We start from the raw sequence: 16502 nt of genomic DNA, 5'->3' as shown, positions 1-16502 counted from the left end.
TCGAGAATATTACCTAGGAGGTGGGCAAATCCTGTAGACTAGGGGAATTCAAAGGTGTACTGGGACATTCCTCATTCACGAGATTGGGTGCTGTGTATAGCAGATAAGTTTCTGGGTCTTTGGGGAACGCTTGCGGCTTGGCCATGGGTAGGAGCATTTGGGCTATATGGTACCTGAAGCAAGAACGTATCTGGTGGGTGTACGGGCCAAATATCATCCATTTGCGAGATAATGTTTGGGTTTTTGATGGAGTGGCATGACGTATCATGAGGATTATCCTACATTTCATGGACTGTCTGATGGCACAGAGAGTATGATGCATTGTCATACCTACCCTGGAAGAATGAAGAAAACATGCTGTGGGGGGGGAAGGGGGGGGCTGTGTTGGCTTCATACAAGGCACTGAGCTGAAACCAGGGGATGGACTGGTCCCAGTCCTCTACACAGCACAGCAGTGCTAGAGGAGATTTCCAACTGGGAAATCATGATGGTGTTGAAGACTCTCTAAGGTAATTCCTGATGGGCCTGAGTGAGTTTTAGTGCACTGATAAGATCCTGACAAGAGAATTTCATCAGTTCTGAGGCAGTTCCTGCTGCAAAATTTATTAACTTGTACACATACAGGACATTTGCAAATGGTCACCAGAAACCATTCCTGCAGAAGCGGTCATATAGGACAGCCTTCTAGAATTAGCTAATTAGTTAGAAGATGCTTTATATGCAGCTAAGACAACAGATCACAATAGATCATGCACATGCAGGAATGGTCACAATGATCCCTGGGCCAGCTGGCAATAAAAACTGGGCAGAAAAAGGTTCTTGTGGACTCCCACTGTTCCAGCTGAAGATGCCAGAGGAAGGACTCTTGAAATAGAAACTCATCATCATATGGACAATGACTAACAGTCTTGTTTGAAAGATTTTTTTTTCCTATGCAAGCATTACCTTATGCCAAGATATTAATAAATTAGCTTCTTTCTTTAAAAAAAAAATCAAAAAAAACCAAACTCTGCTATATTTTCAATTTACTGCAATAGAGTAGGAAAAATAAGCCATAGGAATGATTAAAGGATGCCTCTCAGTGGCAGTGATCCCAGGAACATTTGGTTTGCCATAGACACAATTATAGGATGACTTGATCTCATCCTCTAATTTCTACCTGTTGAACAAAACTTTGATTACAGGCTCTCCAACCCAATAGACAATAAACAAAAAAGATGAAAGGTGAAACTAGTGAAATCTGGATAAGAGAAATTGTGTCAGTTTTTGATAGAGAGGAGGGTTTCAAACAATAGAAGACCGATCATGGGATAGCAGTTCATTTTACCCCTTTGGCAATTGTAAATTTAGTTTCAGGTTTCCCTAGGAACTGCTCCAAATTAAACATGAAAAACATTTTTGAAAAAGGAATAGGGACTATTTCTCACTATTTCTCACCTGTTTTATACAGGGTATATGACTTGAAGAACATAAGTACCTTTTGGCAACATCAAGAGTTAGCCTATGGCATAAGGTCTTGAGAAACAAGGAAATCCTTGCTTCGATGCTGAATAAAACTGAAATTAAATAATTCCAAAATTTCAAATAATCATCAAATTACTTGCAAGAAATGAAGGGCTAGGTATTACAAGTCAAAGCAGAGATGCACTGGCAGGGCCTTATGGGAAGCTTGCCCATTGCCTACTTTCACTAGCACATTAATATATCCACTTATTGTTAAGATGACAATCAAAATTTTAAAATATCAAAATTATGTTCAATTATGTTTACTATAAGTTTAGTGTGGAGAAAAACCACACACTATATGGTTAATGAGTTGAGCCAGTAATTAGGAAGTTTTATCAAAAGTTTGCTTCTTGTTAAATCCCTTTACTTTCTTTGACAGGTTTATTTTTACTGGATTTGTCGAGACCCATCAGCATTTGAGTGGTTTGCTGATCTTCTGTTCCATTTGGAAACAAAAATGGCTGAAAAATGGAAAAATGATTTTCTAAGCTATCATATATTTCTTACTGGCTGGGATGAAAGTCAGGTAATAATGAAACTGTTACAAGTCAGAGTTAATGTACCTTCCTTTTCCAGTATGGTAACATATGGAACAGGAACAGCTGAATAAATGATGGATGAAGCAGAGAGAAAAATAACTGTAAATATGAAGATCCTAAGATGTCTGTTTACATCTCACATTTAGGAAAACAGGAATGAGAAAACAAGCCAGTGATTCCTCCAATCCTGCATCTTGTCTTGGGCAAAGATGGTTACCAGGTGTCTCACAGAAAAGTGCATAGAGCTTTCAGGAGCTGATCAAGGGATATTTTGTTTATGTCTTAGTCTTTCATTAGATTCTGATATTTTTGTGCTGAAATGTTGAAGACTGTCTAAAAAGTGTAGGTTTAATTTACTCTTATTATTTAATACAACTTCTGTTGTAGTAATTCATATATATATATATATATATATATATATATATACATACACATAGATATACATAGTTACATATATATATATATTTATATCCAGTGCATTTTTGAAAAGTACTGCAATTGGAAAATTTGGCAACTAACTCCATGGTCTAATTCATGTTGTTCGAAAAGACATTTGCTCTGATTGACTTTCATTTGCCATCTCATAATTTCATTGGATCATACCACCTCAGGCACTTAATTCTTTGACTGGGTCAATATTGTTCAACCTCTTTAGTCTTTAGATAAACACAAATGTGTTGATTTTCTCTCTCTCTCTCTTTCTCTCTCTCTCTTCCCTTTTTAATGGATCACTCAGATCATGCAGTGATAAGTCAGGCACCTGCCAGAAAAACTCTAACAGGGAAGTCTTTACTCTACTGTTTTATTTCCTGCTGTCTCTGTTGAATGAAGGACTGCCTAGTAGAGATGAAAAAAATACAGATTTCATAGAGCTTTTCCTTTTCTGCCTCTGCTGATACAAAACCCCCATTGTTTCTTTCTGCTTTCCTTAGAGTTTCTGTCAAGTAATGAGGTATGTGCATAAAGCTGTATTCAGAAAAATCCACTCCCATTGTGAAGTATATTGCAGTTACAGAAACTACTGCTCTGCATTAGCAATATCACAGGGTATTACCTAAAACCTGCTGTTAAAGAAGCTATTGGAGTACCTAAAAACCACAAAGCTGCCCTCATCTTTCAGCTATCACCTCTCTTCTCTCTTGGGCAAATATCAGGCCAGAAGTCAGGTAGGGTGACAATGGTTCTTGACAATGGTGGGTGTCTGCCTCTCTTCACTTGTGTGCCCTGCACTTTTCTGAAGGGACTTCTTCCTCTCTTCAACCCCATGATCTCTCTCAGTTCCTGTCAGAGGAAGGTTCTTCAGTGGCTATTTCTCCCACTCTGACCTGGGCACTGTGCTCAGTAACATCATCTTCTTCAGATACACAAAAAGCTCCCTAATCTTATAGGACTTTATTTTTAGTAAATTCCTGTTCATCACTCCTCAAAATTTGAGCTTCTGCACCAGTAATACTTGAATGATATTTTACTTCTCCCCTGGCAAAAAACAAAACATTCTCAGGGTTCTCTCCCTGTCTCACCATATAGATGACCAGTGGTCAAGTGAAGTTGAACTCAAGGAGGAGGAAGGGCATTTTAAACCTTCTAGTACACCCTCCTTTACTGACAAGTGTCTACTCCTCAGACATGTTTGTTCGATGCTTTGAGCTCTTTGAAGATTCCATGTTGGCTACAGATGGTCAAGCAGATAAGGCACATGGTCTGCCTCTGCTTGGACAAGTCCCTGCAATACCCCTGGGACTCCTAGGCAACCTCAGCACTCTGAGCTATTAAAAAGGCTAATATCAAAAATCCTGGGAAACTCCCACTTAATGAGAACAGCCCATCTTATCAACGGGACAATTTTGCTGCAAACAATTCAAAAATTCCACCGTTTTCTACCTCCCACTCTTACCAAACACTTTAAGGTCTTAGACTATTCCTAATCCTTCATGACAGTGACTCAAACTAGAAGAAGCTTTTAGAAGCATGACCTCTTGTGACAACTTTGCTTGACAAGAATAATTGTGTTGGTAAGGAACATGGAAGATCATTAGAAGAAATATATAGTACTCCTACAAAATGGATCTAAATTTCAGCAACCACTTCTGCAAAAGTGTTTATGATACTTAGTCCATGCTAGGGCCTGGACCAAATGCAAAGTCCATTATTAACTTACTTTCCTCTGTTAATTTCTTGATAGTGGAAGCAATGATGATAGTCTGTAGTGAAAACAAGCATATTACTCCTACACAAGAGCAGTACAGTTAGGAGTGACAGTGGTTTTTGTTTTTAAATGCACCTGGGAAGTACACAGACAGCACAGTATAGGAGTGTGCAGTATAGGAGCTGAAGGACGGTAAATGCCCATGAAAATAAGGAATTTTTTCCTGGCACTTGGGAGCTGAGAAACTCACTTGGTTTAGTGCTTCACCTGAGGTGATCCACTTCCTGTACCTACCTCTTCCTGAGGAGAAAATTCAAAACATGGAGGGTTTTACACAGAGTCACAGAATTGTTAGGGATGGAAGAGACCTCTGGAGATCCTGGAGTCCAACCTCCCCTGCTAAGGCAGGGTCACTTAGAGCAGGTTACACAGGGACTTGCCCAGATGGGTTTTGAATATCTCCAGAAAGAGACTCCATAACCTCCCTGGGCAGCCTTTTCCAGTGCTCTGCTGCCCTCAGGGTAAAGAAGTTCTTCCTCATGTCGAGATGAAACCTCTTGTGTTTGAGTTTATGGCCATTGTGCCTCATCCTGCCACTGGACACCACTGAAAATAGTCTGGCACCATCCTCCGGCCAGCTGCCTTTGAAAGACTTACATGAATTAATGAGATCCCCTCTCAGTCTTGTCCTGACAAAACAGGCCCAGCTCCCACAGTCTCTTCTCATAAGAGAGGTGCTCCAGACCCCTCATCATCTTTGTGGTCCTCTGCTGGACCCCTGTTTTTACCCCTGCTGAGCTTGTATATCCACTGGGTTTTTCATCAGTACCAGAATGCTCTGGACTAGGCTCTTAGGTACTTTTGGAAAGACTTCACAATTCTAGTAATATTGTGAACTTTCAAATACTCATCTCCTTCTCTCTCCCTCTCGCTCTCGCTCTCCCTCTCCCTCTCCTTCTCTTTCTCCCTCTCCTCTCCTCCCATTTGATAATTGCATAGGGTCCTTTCCCTCATTCCATCTTTCCCAGCATTACTGCTTTTGCCTCTTACTTGGAATATATGTTTTTGACTCTAAAATTAATATTTTGTAAATTTGCCTTTAGGCTACTCACATAGCCCTACATTGTGATGACAAGATGGATGTAATTACTGGTTTGAGACAGAAAACCTATTATGGAAGGCCAAACTGGGACAATGAGTTCAAGAAACTAGCTGAAAACCATCCTAGGTAAGGCAGGCTGGTTTCTAACCTTGTTAGGTGACTCTTCTCTCAGCATAAACAGTGGGAGGAGGGGAGAGCAAACCTTTCTAAATGACCCTTTTAAAGCAATTTCTTCTTTTTTGCTGTGTGGAAAGAAGATTTATGCTTAATGAAGATTTTAATGAAGAAATCTCGGAAAGAGAATGCCAATAAAATCTAATTTTTGGACAAGAAAATCTAATATTTAGAAGTATTTCAATATCCTGGCCTTTGTCCAGATATAATTGAAACACACAATCCAATTACTGTTCTGCACAAAGGACAAAGTAGCATTAATTTCCCTTGAAGATGGTTATTAAAGAGATAAACTGTGATTTTTTTCTTATGATGTCAAGGATATGTTTGTTCCCCTAACATATTTGGCCACTCTTGCAAGACTATGCTGTTCTGTTATTAGTTCATCTCTGCTGGCAAAGACAGTTCATTTGAACTTGGTGGATTTGCTAGTGGTCTGAGAAAAGCTTCTTTGTTCCTGAAAGCCTTTGAAGCAAGAATTTGAAATATTTTGTGTTCAGCAGTAGAAAATTCCAGAATCTTTGTGACTTTGTGATTTCCAAACATTTACCTGCTAATGCAAAATAAAGGCTTGCACTTGGAAGACAGAGATACGAAAAGAAAAAGGAGAAAACTTCTTTTAAAAGATGAAAAAGACCCAAGAAAAAGCTGAAAGGGAGGAGATCAAAGAGAATACAGTAAGCTACAAGAATACCATAAAATTGCAAAAATAACAGTAATAGAGAATTCACTTGATGGAGGTCAAAATAAATACAATCAGGAAATATGAAAGATTAAAAGCACAAAAAGGCCAAGAATATAAAATATGACTTTTGAAAGACCTTTCATAGGGATTCTACTATATAAACAGAGCTTTTAAAGTTATAGTTGAAACATTACTTTTTAACATTAGTTACTTCTGCAACTCTAAGTACAGATGAGATAAAAATGTTTTTCTGCTGCTCAGGGGGGATATGGGCATTAGCTTTCATACTGGATCTTGAGGTAGTTCCACAGAAAGCCAGTCCTAAACTGACAGAAAAATCTCAAATTTTTTTTTGTGAGCTTATATATCCATGTTTATGGTCAATGTTGAACCTTTTAAAGAAAACCTTGCATGAAATAAGGATTCCTTATGACAGAAGAATACCCTGATTTTTCTTGCTCTGAGTCATAGAAGATTCAAGAGTCAAACAGAAGAGTTTCTACTGTGTGATGAAACAATCAGCTTTTAGGATCTGAATAAATTTTGGGTCCCTGTGCCTAGGTTGACAGAGTTCCCCCTGGCTGCAACAGTGTCTTTTAGCAGATTGGCAGGAATACACCACTTCAGGTTAAACCTGGTGCAATTGAGCAGCAGAGCAATTTGGGCATGACTTCTGGGGGCTACGGCTTGGGCACCAAAATCATATCCACAGCCCCTCCTTTACAGGAACAAACCTTTTTAAACTCATTCTATCACTTGTCACTTCCTCTGCATTTCTGCAGGTTGAGCTTTCCCCAGCAGCACAGCACATTTGTGAATCTGTGTCTTCATGCATGTTTTAAAGCAATGTGTGTAGTGTTGGAGGCAAACCCTTTGGGTAGTTTCTAGCAGGCAGCCAGGTTACCAGCTCCCTATATGCTTGTGCACGTATGAATGCAATTGTTTGTTACATTTGTCATGTTCTTATTTTATAAGAAGTACCTATTTACAAATGTTGTTATTAAATCAGCCATTTTAAAATTGTCTGTGGGCAGAAAAGTGTTAGACTAGGCAGCAGGGGGGCTGGGGTGGGGGGATGGACAGGAGAAGAAAACTCAGAAATAACTTAGCATTTTGTATAATTTTTTAGGAAAAAAATTAACTCAGCTGGAGAAAAAGCACTTAAAATTTTCAGCTCAAGCAGTATGTTTGCCTCTCTGAAAAAGCAATGCAGATCAAATCCAAACAGTTACCATTTAAAACATTTTGTGACCTCTAATATAGCAATCTCATAAATAATGTAATGAGACATAATAAACATGAAAGTATTAAAATTATTATACTCTAACATAGCAGCACTAATTATACAGTACATAACACAAAGTATACAGTAACACAAGATTTTTCAAATGTATTTCTCAAAAAGCCATTTGAAAAGATGCAAAGCTGAAAGCAGCCAAAAAGCACAGTGTATCCATTTCCTCTGCTACTCTCACGTTTGTTGTTGTTATTGTGATTCCAGCAACAGTATTGGTGTATTCTTCTGTGGACCCAAGGCTCTCTCTAAGATCCTGCAGAAGACATGCAACTCATATTCGTCAGTTGATCCAAGAGGAGTTCAGTTTCACTATAACAAAGAAAGTTTCTAGGCTGTACTTCTTAGCTGTATAATAGATATTACCAGACTGTGTATTTTTTTTCCCATCTTCTCCCATCCTCTACTCATTCTGCAGCATTCTGCAGGTCGCATATTAAGAGTTGCAGATTGAAATAGATGTATTGACTTCAGTAGAAAAATGCCATCCTATGGCAGCTAAAGATTTGGACACCTTCCTTAGCCTTTTCATTGCTTACTTAATGATGCTGTGAATCCCTCTACACCTGTGTGAAAACACACACAAACCATAACCTTTGAAGAAAAAGGTATGAGTAAAATAGATATTCAGAGCCGTACTTAGCTGTTGTGTAGATTGCAGGCAATACATCCCTGCTGTTTAAATCATGCCCATTGAAAGCATTTCCTTCCCGGTTTTCTGATTTTACACTCCCACTGCACACACATCCATATCCACATTATATTTTCTACCACAGCAACACCATTTCTATACACTCTGTCAAATTCCAAAGGAGAAAATTTGTTTTGCCCTACCAAGCTATGCACTATTTAAACCTGACATTTCCATGGGAATGGTGTCTGTGTATCCCATGGACTAATATGTACTTAGGCTTAATAGGCTAAGGGAACTACGGAAATATTTTGCACTCAGCAAATGGATCTCATGAGACATCCAGCTGAAACTGTGGGAAAAAGTTTCATGACAGAATGACTGAGGTGGGAAGGCACCCCTGGCTTCTACTCCAAATGTCTTGCTCAGAGCTGATTCTGTGAAGAGAAGAGTGACATCAGCATTCTTCCATTCCTCAGGAACCTTCTCCCATTACCATGACTATTAAAAAATAAAGAATGGCAAGTTCCCTCAGCACTTGTGGATGCATCCCATCCGTTTCCATGGACTTGCTTAAAATATCCCTATCCTGATCTTCCTTCACTGAGGGTAAGCATGAATTTTTTCAGATCTCCCCATTTGCCTGAGAGGCCAGGGATCTCTCAATGTCAACCTTATCTGTAAGAACTGAAGCTAAACAGGAATTGAGTACCTCTACCTTTCTCCATAGCCTTGGGTGCCAAGTTCCCCACCCCATTCAGCAGCAAAACAACATTTTCCTGGCCTTCCTTTTGCTACTGATGCATGCACAGCAGCTCTTCTTCTTGCCCTTCACTTCCCTCACCAGATTTAACTCCCAATGGGCTTTGGCTTTGCTGACCCCATCCCTGCACACTCATTGTCTCTATATTCCCTGCATCATCTGCCCTTGCTTCCACCTCTTGTATGCCTCCTTTTGTGCTTCAGTTCTGTCTGGAGGGAATTGTTCGACCCTATGGATCTCCTACCATCTTTGGCTTAGTCCACAGCAAGAGGGATTATATTCGAACCTGCAGAAGGTGATTCTTGAAAATCTTCCAGTTCCCCTGGACCCCTCTTCTCTCAGGTCCTCTCACAGGACCACACTGCATGGGAAACTTCTAGGCATTGAATTCCTCCTGTGTCCTCTCCATGCCACATGTATTAGTGAACATGCACTTGAGAAAGGCATCCAGTCATGTGAGTTTTCCAAAAGAGGTGTTAGATCTTTCCTCACCCTGCTTTTCTGTAGACACTTTCTAGTTTGTGTGGATACCTAGGGGTAGACTTCCCTTCTGCCCTGATTTTTTTGGTTGTGACATCTCTCCTGTTCACATCTATCCTGTACACTTTATTTGTTGCTCCAGTCCACCACCTCCTCATTTGATTGTCATCCACTCCCTTCCCATGACACAACATTCCATAAGCTACAAAAGGGAGAAAAAATATTTCCTTCTATCACAGCACAGAGAGTAAAACCACTTCGTATTTGAGTTGGACTGAGGTGTAGCAGTTCACTAGGATCACAAAATGCATTTATCCAGCCACATTATAAAAATGGGAGATAGGAAACATCCTGCGTATGTCAGCATTTGAATGACAAACAGATGACAACATTATATATGTATCCTTCCCCACAGGCAAAAAATGCCCACTAGAGGGGACATAACCGTATAGACAAAAGAAACAGAACAATAAAAATTATGACAGATAATTTGTTTTATTTGTCTTCTACTAGGGGATATGGTGTGTGTGAACTGAAATTGTTCCACAATATACAGTTGTATTATTATTGTTAAGTTTAGGGCAACACATCTTTGTTTTAAAATAGTTTAAGTTTTTTTAAATGTCTGCCTATGTGAAATGATTAATGCAGAGCATACTGTGTTAGCAGTAGAGTGAGGAGAGAATTAGAGCCTCTGCCAGTTCACCTAGAGGCATTTATCTTTTATTTTTTCCCCTGGTGCCCATGCTGAGCCTCAGGGTAAGCTGACACATTTTCTAATATAAATTAAGCTTTTTTTTTTATGTGTGTTGAAAATCTTGAAGGAAATGAGAAATGTGTGTAGGCACCAATAACAGCTGCCATTGCATGAAAGAAAGAGGTGACAATTTCCTGCAGATTCTGAATGATTGTCTTAATGGGGTTGGATCGGAGGTAACAAGCACAAAGATATTGTGCTGCCAGAAAAACAGGATCTGTTCTCCCCCCAGCCTCATGCAACAAGATGTAACATTTAGCTTCTGGCTCAACATGGCATCTCTTCACTGCTTTGATTTATTCCCACTTTTGCAAATCACTGTGGTATGCTACAGGAGATGCATTTAGAGCCCTTGTTATAGTTCATTGAGTAGCACTGCTGTTATCACCACCAGAGGAGAATTTCTCTTGCATCAAGACTGAGTGACCTAGAATAAAGGAAAAATAATAATAATAATAAAAAAAAACTGGGGAGGTTTGTTGGACGAGGATGAAACTGCATTTAGGTTGAATGAAAATCCCTTTATTACAAATACAATTTGAATCAAAATGGGAACTAGGAAAATTTGGCTTCCTGCCTTGTTTTGAATAACACTGAGCACACAGCAGCTATGATAATGTGAGTGCATATGTAACGACTCTATTATTATGTTTATATATGGAAACATCATTCACTGTCAGGGAAAATGAAAGATATCTTCATGGATTTGTCCATTCAGCTGCTTCAGCAGGAAGTGTTCAGCACTGTGTAGGAAAATATTATTAAATAAAATATAGTCATAACAGCACAGACTCACCACATCCTGTGACAGAAAACTAATCATAGACAAGGATCATAAATATACAGATTAATTACTTTCGCTCTTACAATAAAAAGAGTGCTATTATAATGATTGAAGTTTTGTTATGATAATTTAAGTTTATTCACTAGGAATCGTAAATTGAAATACATGGGCTTATATGTTCTGGCTTTCCCCCCTCTCCCCCTTCTCCTAAGTTCTATGTAGTAGAAACTATTTTAGTAAATTTGTTCCTTAGTTTACACTAAAATATTGAAGAGAAACTGCCACTCTTAACAGAAAATCCATCATAGGATGTCTGTGCCATATCAACACTATTACAAGGACTCTCCTGCTTCTTTCTTGCTTTTAGGTATAATCAAATGGCTTAGTGGAAATACTGTTAACTGCAAAAAAGTGACAAACTTTTCAAAGGTTTGAGTGCTTCTGATTAGCAGGAGATTTTATAAGAACTGCCTTAAAGGCAGCTTAGTTGCCTTCAAAAAAGCAATAAACTAAATTATATGGTAGATTTATAATCTCAACTGGTTAACAATTTCAGTGATTTTTTTTTCTTGATGGAAAATTACCTGAATTTCTTCAGCAACAGAGAGAAGAAAAAGAAAAAAGTGACAATGCTTCCACCCAGCTCACTCTATAAATACAAAATGCTTAAATGAAGCATGGATAGTCAACCAAGTAAGGAGGAATGCAAACCTTTGAGGGTCAAAGCAGCATAGTAGGTGATGGGCTGGAAGGTGCAATACTTCATTGCATCTCCTCACACTTCTCAGGCAATCACATACCATGCATGAAGTCAACTTGGTGACCACAAAAAAAGTGCAGGACACCCTATCAAGGACTGGCTGTCCTGACCCTTCCTAGTGCTGTAACCTGGCTCAGTTGGGGCTTTCCCACCTCAGTCAGATCCTCTATTCTGCAGCAGCAACTCTGACTCCTCCTGTGTGATCACTTAATTGTCTGAGAAATTCTGCATTTCTGCAGAATAAAAATGGGTGTCCATTTCATTAAAGCTGCAGCCACATTTTTCAAGAATATCTATTTACATGTTACTGAATATGTTCAAATGAGAGTGGGCTGATGATTTGCATTTTAAAACTCTAACCAGTTAGGTCTATTTAACAGGAGTCTACTTGTCCTTCAACAAGTCATATCTTGCAGTGAAAAAAAATCTCAATTACACAATGGGTCTTAATATATGGGAACAAATGTGCTAGTTGACATGGAAACACACTTTTTCTCAAAAGCAAGAAAGGACAAAAAAAGCTTAAACTCTTTAAAAGATATATTAGCATCCTTTCAGAATACACAGAAGGAAACAAAAGTTGTATAGTATAATGAACCACTCAAACCAGCATATTTTTTCAAAGGCTATCTGCTTCAAATATTTGCATCTATTATCTCTAAACAATAATGACTTCTAACATGGTAAGACATTTGTATTCATTGAGGATAAAAGCCCTGAGCCTGCCAATACTTACACATGTGCTTTACTAACTTCAAACAATCTTTTTACTATCCTAGAGGACTAAATATGGTTTCCTTTGAAGCTCATGCACAGAGGACTGATGTCAGGCTCAAGGCTGGGTCCTGAAGGCTGATCTCTATTATTCAGCTATTGCACTACCAGACTGTCTTGATACTTGTCTAGAGACCAATTCTCTGGTACAGTAATTCTGAATATGAAAGATAACTTACACTCACGCTCGCCTTAAGGTACACAGATAAGATTGCATTTATACACTCTAATAAAAGGCCTAGTTTCTAATGGTCTTGCAGCTTTTATTAAGGAAAAAAAAAAAAAAGTGGGCTTGGGGAGGGAGCTTTTATCTTCTTTTATTTTGGCCAAATGATGAATATGCAGATCTGAACATTTTATTCTGTGGATATATGCAAATAAGGAGGAGAGGGGGCAAATAAGAGCCTGTCCTCTGAGACAAAATTCCTGGTCTTCAGCATACTGCAGACCATTCCCCAGTATCGCTGCCTTAAACGCTGAACCTCCTGTGCCCTTGCTTGAGACAGGTTCTTTGCACAAAAGCAACATTTTTCCTCCTGCTGCTGTCTAAGGCTGCAAAAACCTTCACAGAAATCATTACTGTCAAAACCCTGAACTAAATGGGACTTTGTGAGCAAAGATAAGGATGTGTGCCCAAGCCGAAGCTAACACACAGTAGTTGCAGCGTGGATGCACACAGGAAATTTGCAGATACCTATCTGCTTTAGATATCACACACACAATTCCCTCTTACTGTAACAAGCACAATGTATTTGTTCTCATGTATCTAGGAATTTACCAAGGTTAAAAAAATCAAAGATAAATTCAAAAGGTCTCAGGCACATAATCAACCTGCAACATATCACACACATTAATTATACATTACCATACAATTACATTACATTTAGATAAAAATGTTTAAATTTAAGAATGCCCACTATTTTCTCATTAATATTAGTAAAATATCCATGTAATTTTCTGAGTTTTTGTGCAGCTAAGAAAATTCAGAGGGCTATGCAGAATGCATATCAATGCAGAGTGAGCCATTTAAGATCACTCTTTTTTAGATTCCTTACCACACTGGCAAGAGGAAGATAGTTAAGAGGCACAGTTGGACAACTTTGAATTTAATATCAAAGCTTTGAGGACTAAACAAACAAATGTATGCTGTGATACTGGTCAACACTGAAGTTACTTCAAATACAAATCATGGGGAGAACAGATAGATTTCACTGAACTGGACTTTGTGTAATACAAATATGCCCAAGTACAATTTCTCTGACAGGAATGTACATCAACTATCTTATTATGTGTTTGGCATTACAAAGATGTATCTATAGTAAGAAACATCAAGCATAATAACAAATGCTGGCCACCCAACATCTATCTAAGCAAGTCCATCATCCTTCTATAACATTGTGCTTTCATGAAGGAGCCTGAAAATGCTTTAAAAATGGTCTGCTGCTGGGAGGTGTTGAATTGAAAATGCTTTTAGCAAAACTAAAAGAAACTGTATCTGCTCAGCATTCTGCAGAATCAAATTTAGAGTCCAGACAACAAAATTAACCAGAGTTTTCGCCAGAATGAGGACAGTAGAATTTGGATGTTAGTCAATACTGGTGCTGAATAATATATTGCAAATACTGAACACTGAACTTCAAAGGAAAAAAAATTCTAAACTGTCTGACTTGTTTATAATGAAGTAGCCATTGCTTTGTTACATGCTGATTGTTGTATTGCTATGCATATAGATAGCCATGAATAAAGTCTAAGTGGAGTTCAAAATGCTTTGAATGTACATTTTCTCACAATTTCATTGCCAGGTGGAAAATTTATTACTTCCAGTTTTAGTTGAGGAACTTAGTCATGGTAATGCTAAGTGGTTTGCCTCAAGCTCTCAAAAGAATGTCAGGACAAGGACTAAACAGGCTTTCAGGACAAAGACCATAGCTTGAACTGTTACAGCAATCTCCCTCTCCTATAGACTGTATTACATATATATGACATGACCCTTAAAAATATCTGTGAGCTTTCTGAATAAACACAAAACTGATTTGAATTATTTTCTGTTCTATTGTTATTTGAGCAGCATGGTTTGAAAGGCAGGTGTTTTGATTCTCAGGACCAGTATGATTCACACTTGCTTACTACTAGAATTCTATCTGTGATATAACGCATGCGCTTGAAAAGTAGATCCTCTGGAAGACAATGAATGATTTCTGTGTTAAAATAGGAGATCTAAAACAAACAACAAAAATATTTATTAGAAAAGAAACAAGGTTTGGGGTTATTACTAAGAAATATTATTAAATATCTGAACATAGATTTTGACACTGGACTCAAGCCTGATCCTACTCTGAAGAAAGAACACAGGAAAATGCTTGTTGCCTCCCATAAGAAGATCCAGCTAAATACCAGACAGCACAGCATTGTACTGTCAGGAAAGCCAAGATTTCATTTTCAGTTAGGGCAGATCAGAAAATTTTCAATTATTAAACCTCCTCTTTAAACAATTCCTGTCAAGAATATACAATAAAAATAATAAAGCTAGGTAAATAAGCAACATTCTGCTTCAGCTTCCTGGGATGCACTCATTGTGTCTATGACCATTTTGAGGCAACACCACATTTGTTTGCTTTCTGATTTCTGTCACTTTGCCTGTACTTCCAGAATTTTCTAAGATTGCAAAGGGGCACCCAGTTATTTCTTATGAAAATCCTCTATTAACAGCTTAAAATAAATTCTAACATAACCAGATATGGAGTCTTCATTATGACTCTTTATCACTTCACTTATTGGCTCCATAGTCACCCAGACTAATGTTTTTGGTTATTGCCCAACTTAAAGGTATATTAAAGCTGTGTCTGCAATAATACTATTTACAAGAGTAAATTCATTCCTTCTCACTCTATTCTCTAGTATTTTCTATTGTATTGATGCTAGGGAAGGAAGGATTTAGAACACTTCACCCTCTGCAGAACTAATCAGAAAACATTTATGAACACTTGCAGTTGTGATGGGAAGAACAGAACAGAAGGCATTTTATTATGCTGACTTCATCCTTTTTCTTTTGATTGTTGTTAACTAGCATACAAAGATCCAAGGCTCATCAGAGGAAAGGGATCTATGCATTTTCAAAATTTGCTTTTAATAAAATAAATTTGAGGGGGGGGAAGACATTCATACCTTACATAGTAAGTTCAACTCCACTAGCTGCCACAAAGCACTGGAGCATACTGTTAAAATGAGGAATGAAAACTATTCTAAAAGACAATATCAATCTAGAAATTCAGTCATTGAAAGCCTGCTTCATGAACTGAAGCTAATTAATGCTTGTATGTCGGGTTGAACCCAAACTATCAGAATTATAGCAGCTCCACAGCTGAATTACTTTTTTAGTATGCTGCCACTTAAAATTCCACCCAGTCACTTTAAAAGGATGGAGCACATGATTAAACTGTGATATAGAAAGGGAAAAAATGAACAATTAAAGTAAAAATCTCCCTAAACCCAGAGATTACCTAAGATATTTAAATACAGAATGACTTTATATTGCAAAAGCTCTTTCTGCAAAAAACATCCTTTAATTATCTTCACAGAGTTACTCCTTGTACATCCCTGCTTAGAGGATCTAGAAAAGGTATTTTCGTCAGCTCAGTCTTACATAGCTGCTTCAGTAGAGGACTTGAATATCCAAGTATCAAGGTCCAACGACAGCATTGACAGTGTGAACCATGCAATTTTTTTAAGCAGAATGATTTTTGTGTGCAGATGTCTGGAAGAATTTAAATATGAAAATATGAAAATAAAAACCAAGGCTAGACTAGGCAGACCCCTTCACCTTAGGAGTAGGAAAAAGCATAGACCATTCTTATAATAACTATGAATCTACAGTATTTGCAAGATATTTTCACATTTAGCAAAATGACTTTAACTTGGGATATTGTCCATGACAGTGCTTTCACAAGCCTTTATGTTTCGTTTGCATTCCTCGATGCTCTTGTTTGGATACTTTGCTTTGTGAAATAGACAAGAGTAAGATTTCAGTGTGTGTTTAGGCTGGAAGATGATCAGATGAATATGGCTATAAAACCCACATCTGCTAATGTCTTTAAATGACGCTACAGC

General features: G+C 38.1%; 1 protein-coding gene across 1 annotated transcript in view; it reads left to right on the top strand.

The window, feature by feature from the left end:
- The window catches only part of NOX3 (NADPH oxidase 3), a 39539-nt gene extending 31759 nt beyond the window's left edge, over positions 1–7780 (top strand). Inside the window, exons 11-13 of the mRNA XM_054629855.2 lie at positions 1886–2032; positions 5295–5419; positions 7654–7780. Coding sequence (XP_054485830.2) covers positions 1886–2032; positions 5295–5419; positions 7654–7780 — 399 coding nt within the window. The remainder of the gene's footprint in view (positions 1–1885; positions 2033–5294; positions 5420–7653) is intronic.
- The last annotated feature ends 8722 nt before the right edge of the window (positions 7781–16502 follow it).

Source organism: Agelaius phoeniceus, chromosome 3 (genome assembly GCF_051311805.1).
Source record: "Agelaius phoeniceus isolate bAgePho1 chromosome 3, bAgePho1.hap1, whole genome shotgun sequence".
Taxonomy (NCBI): domain Eukaryota; kingdom Metazoa; phylum Chordata; class Aves; order Passeriformes; family Icteridae; genus Agelaius; species Agelaius phoeniceus.
The sequence above is the reverse complement of the archived record's forward strand: the minus strand, read 5'-3'. Positions and strand labels throughout refer to the sequence as shown.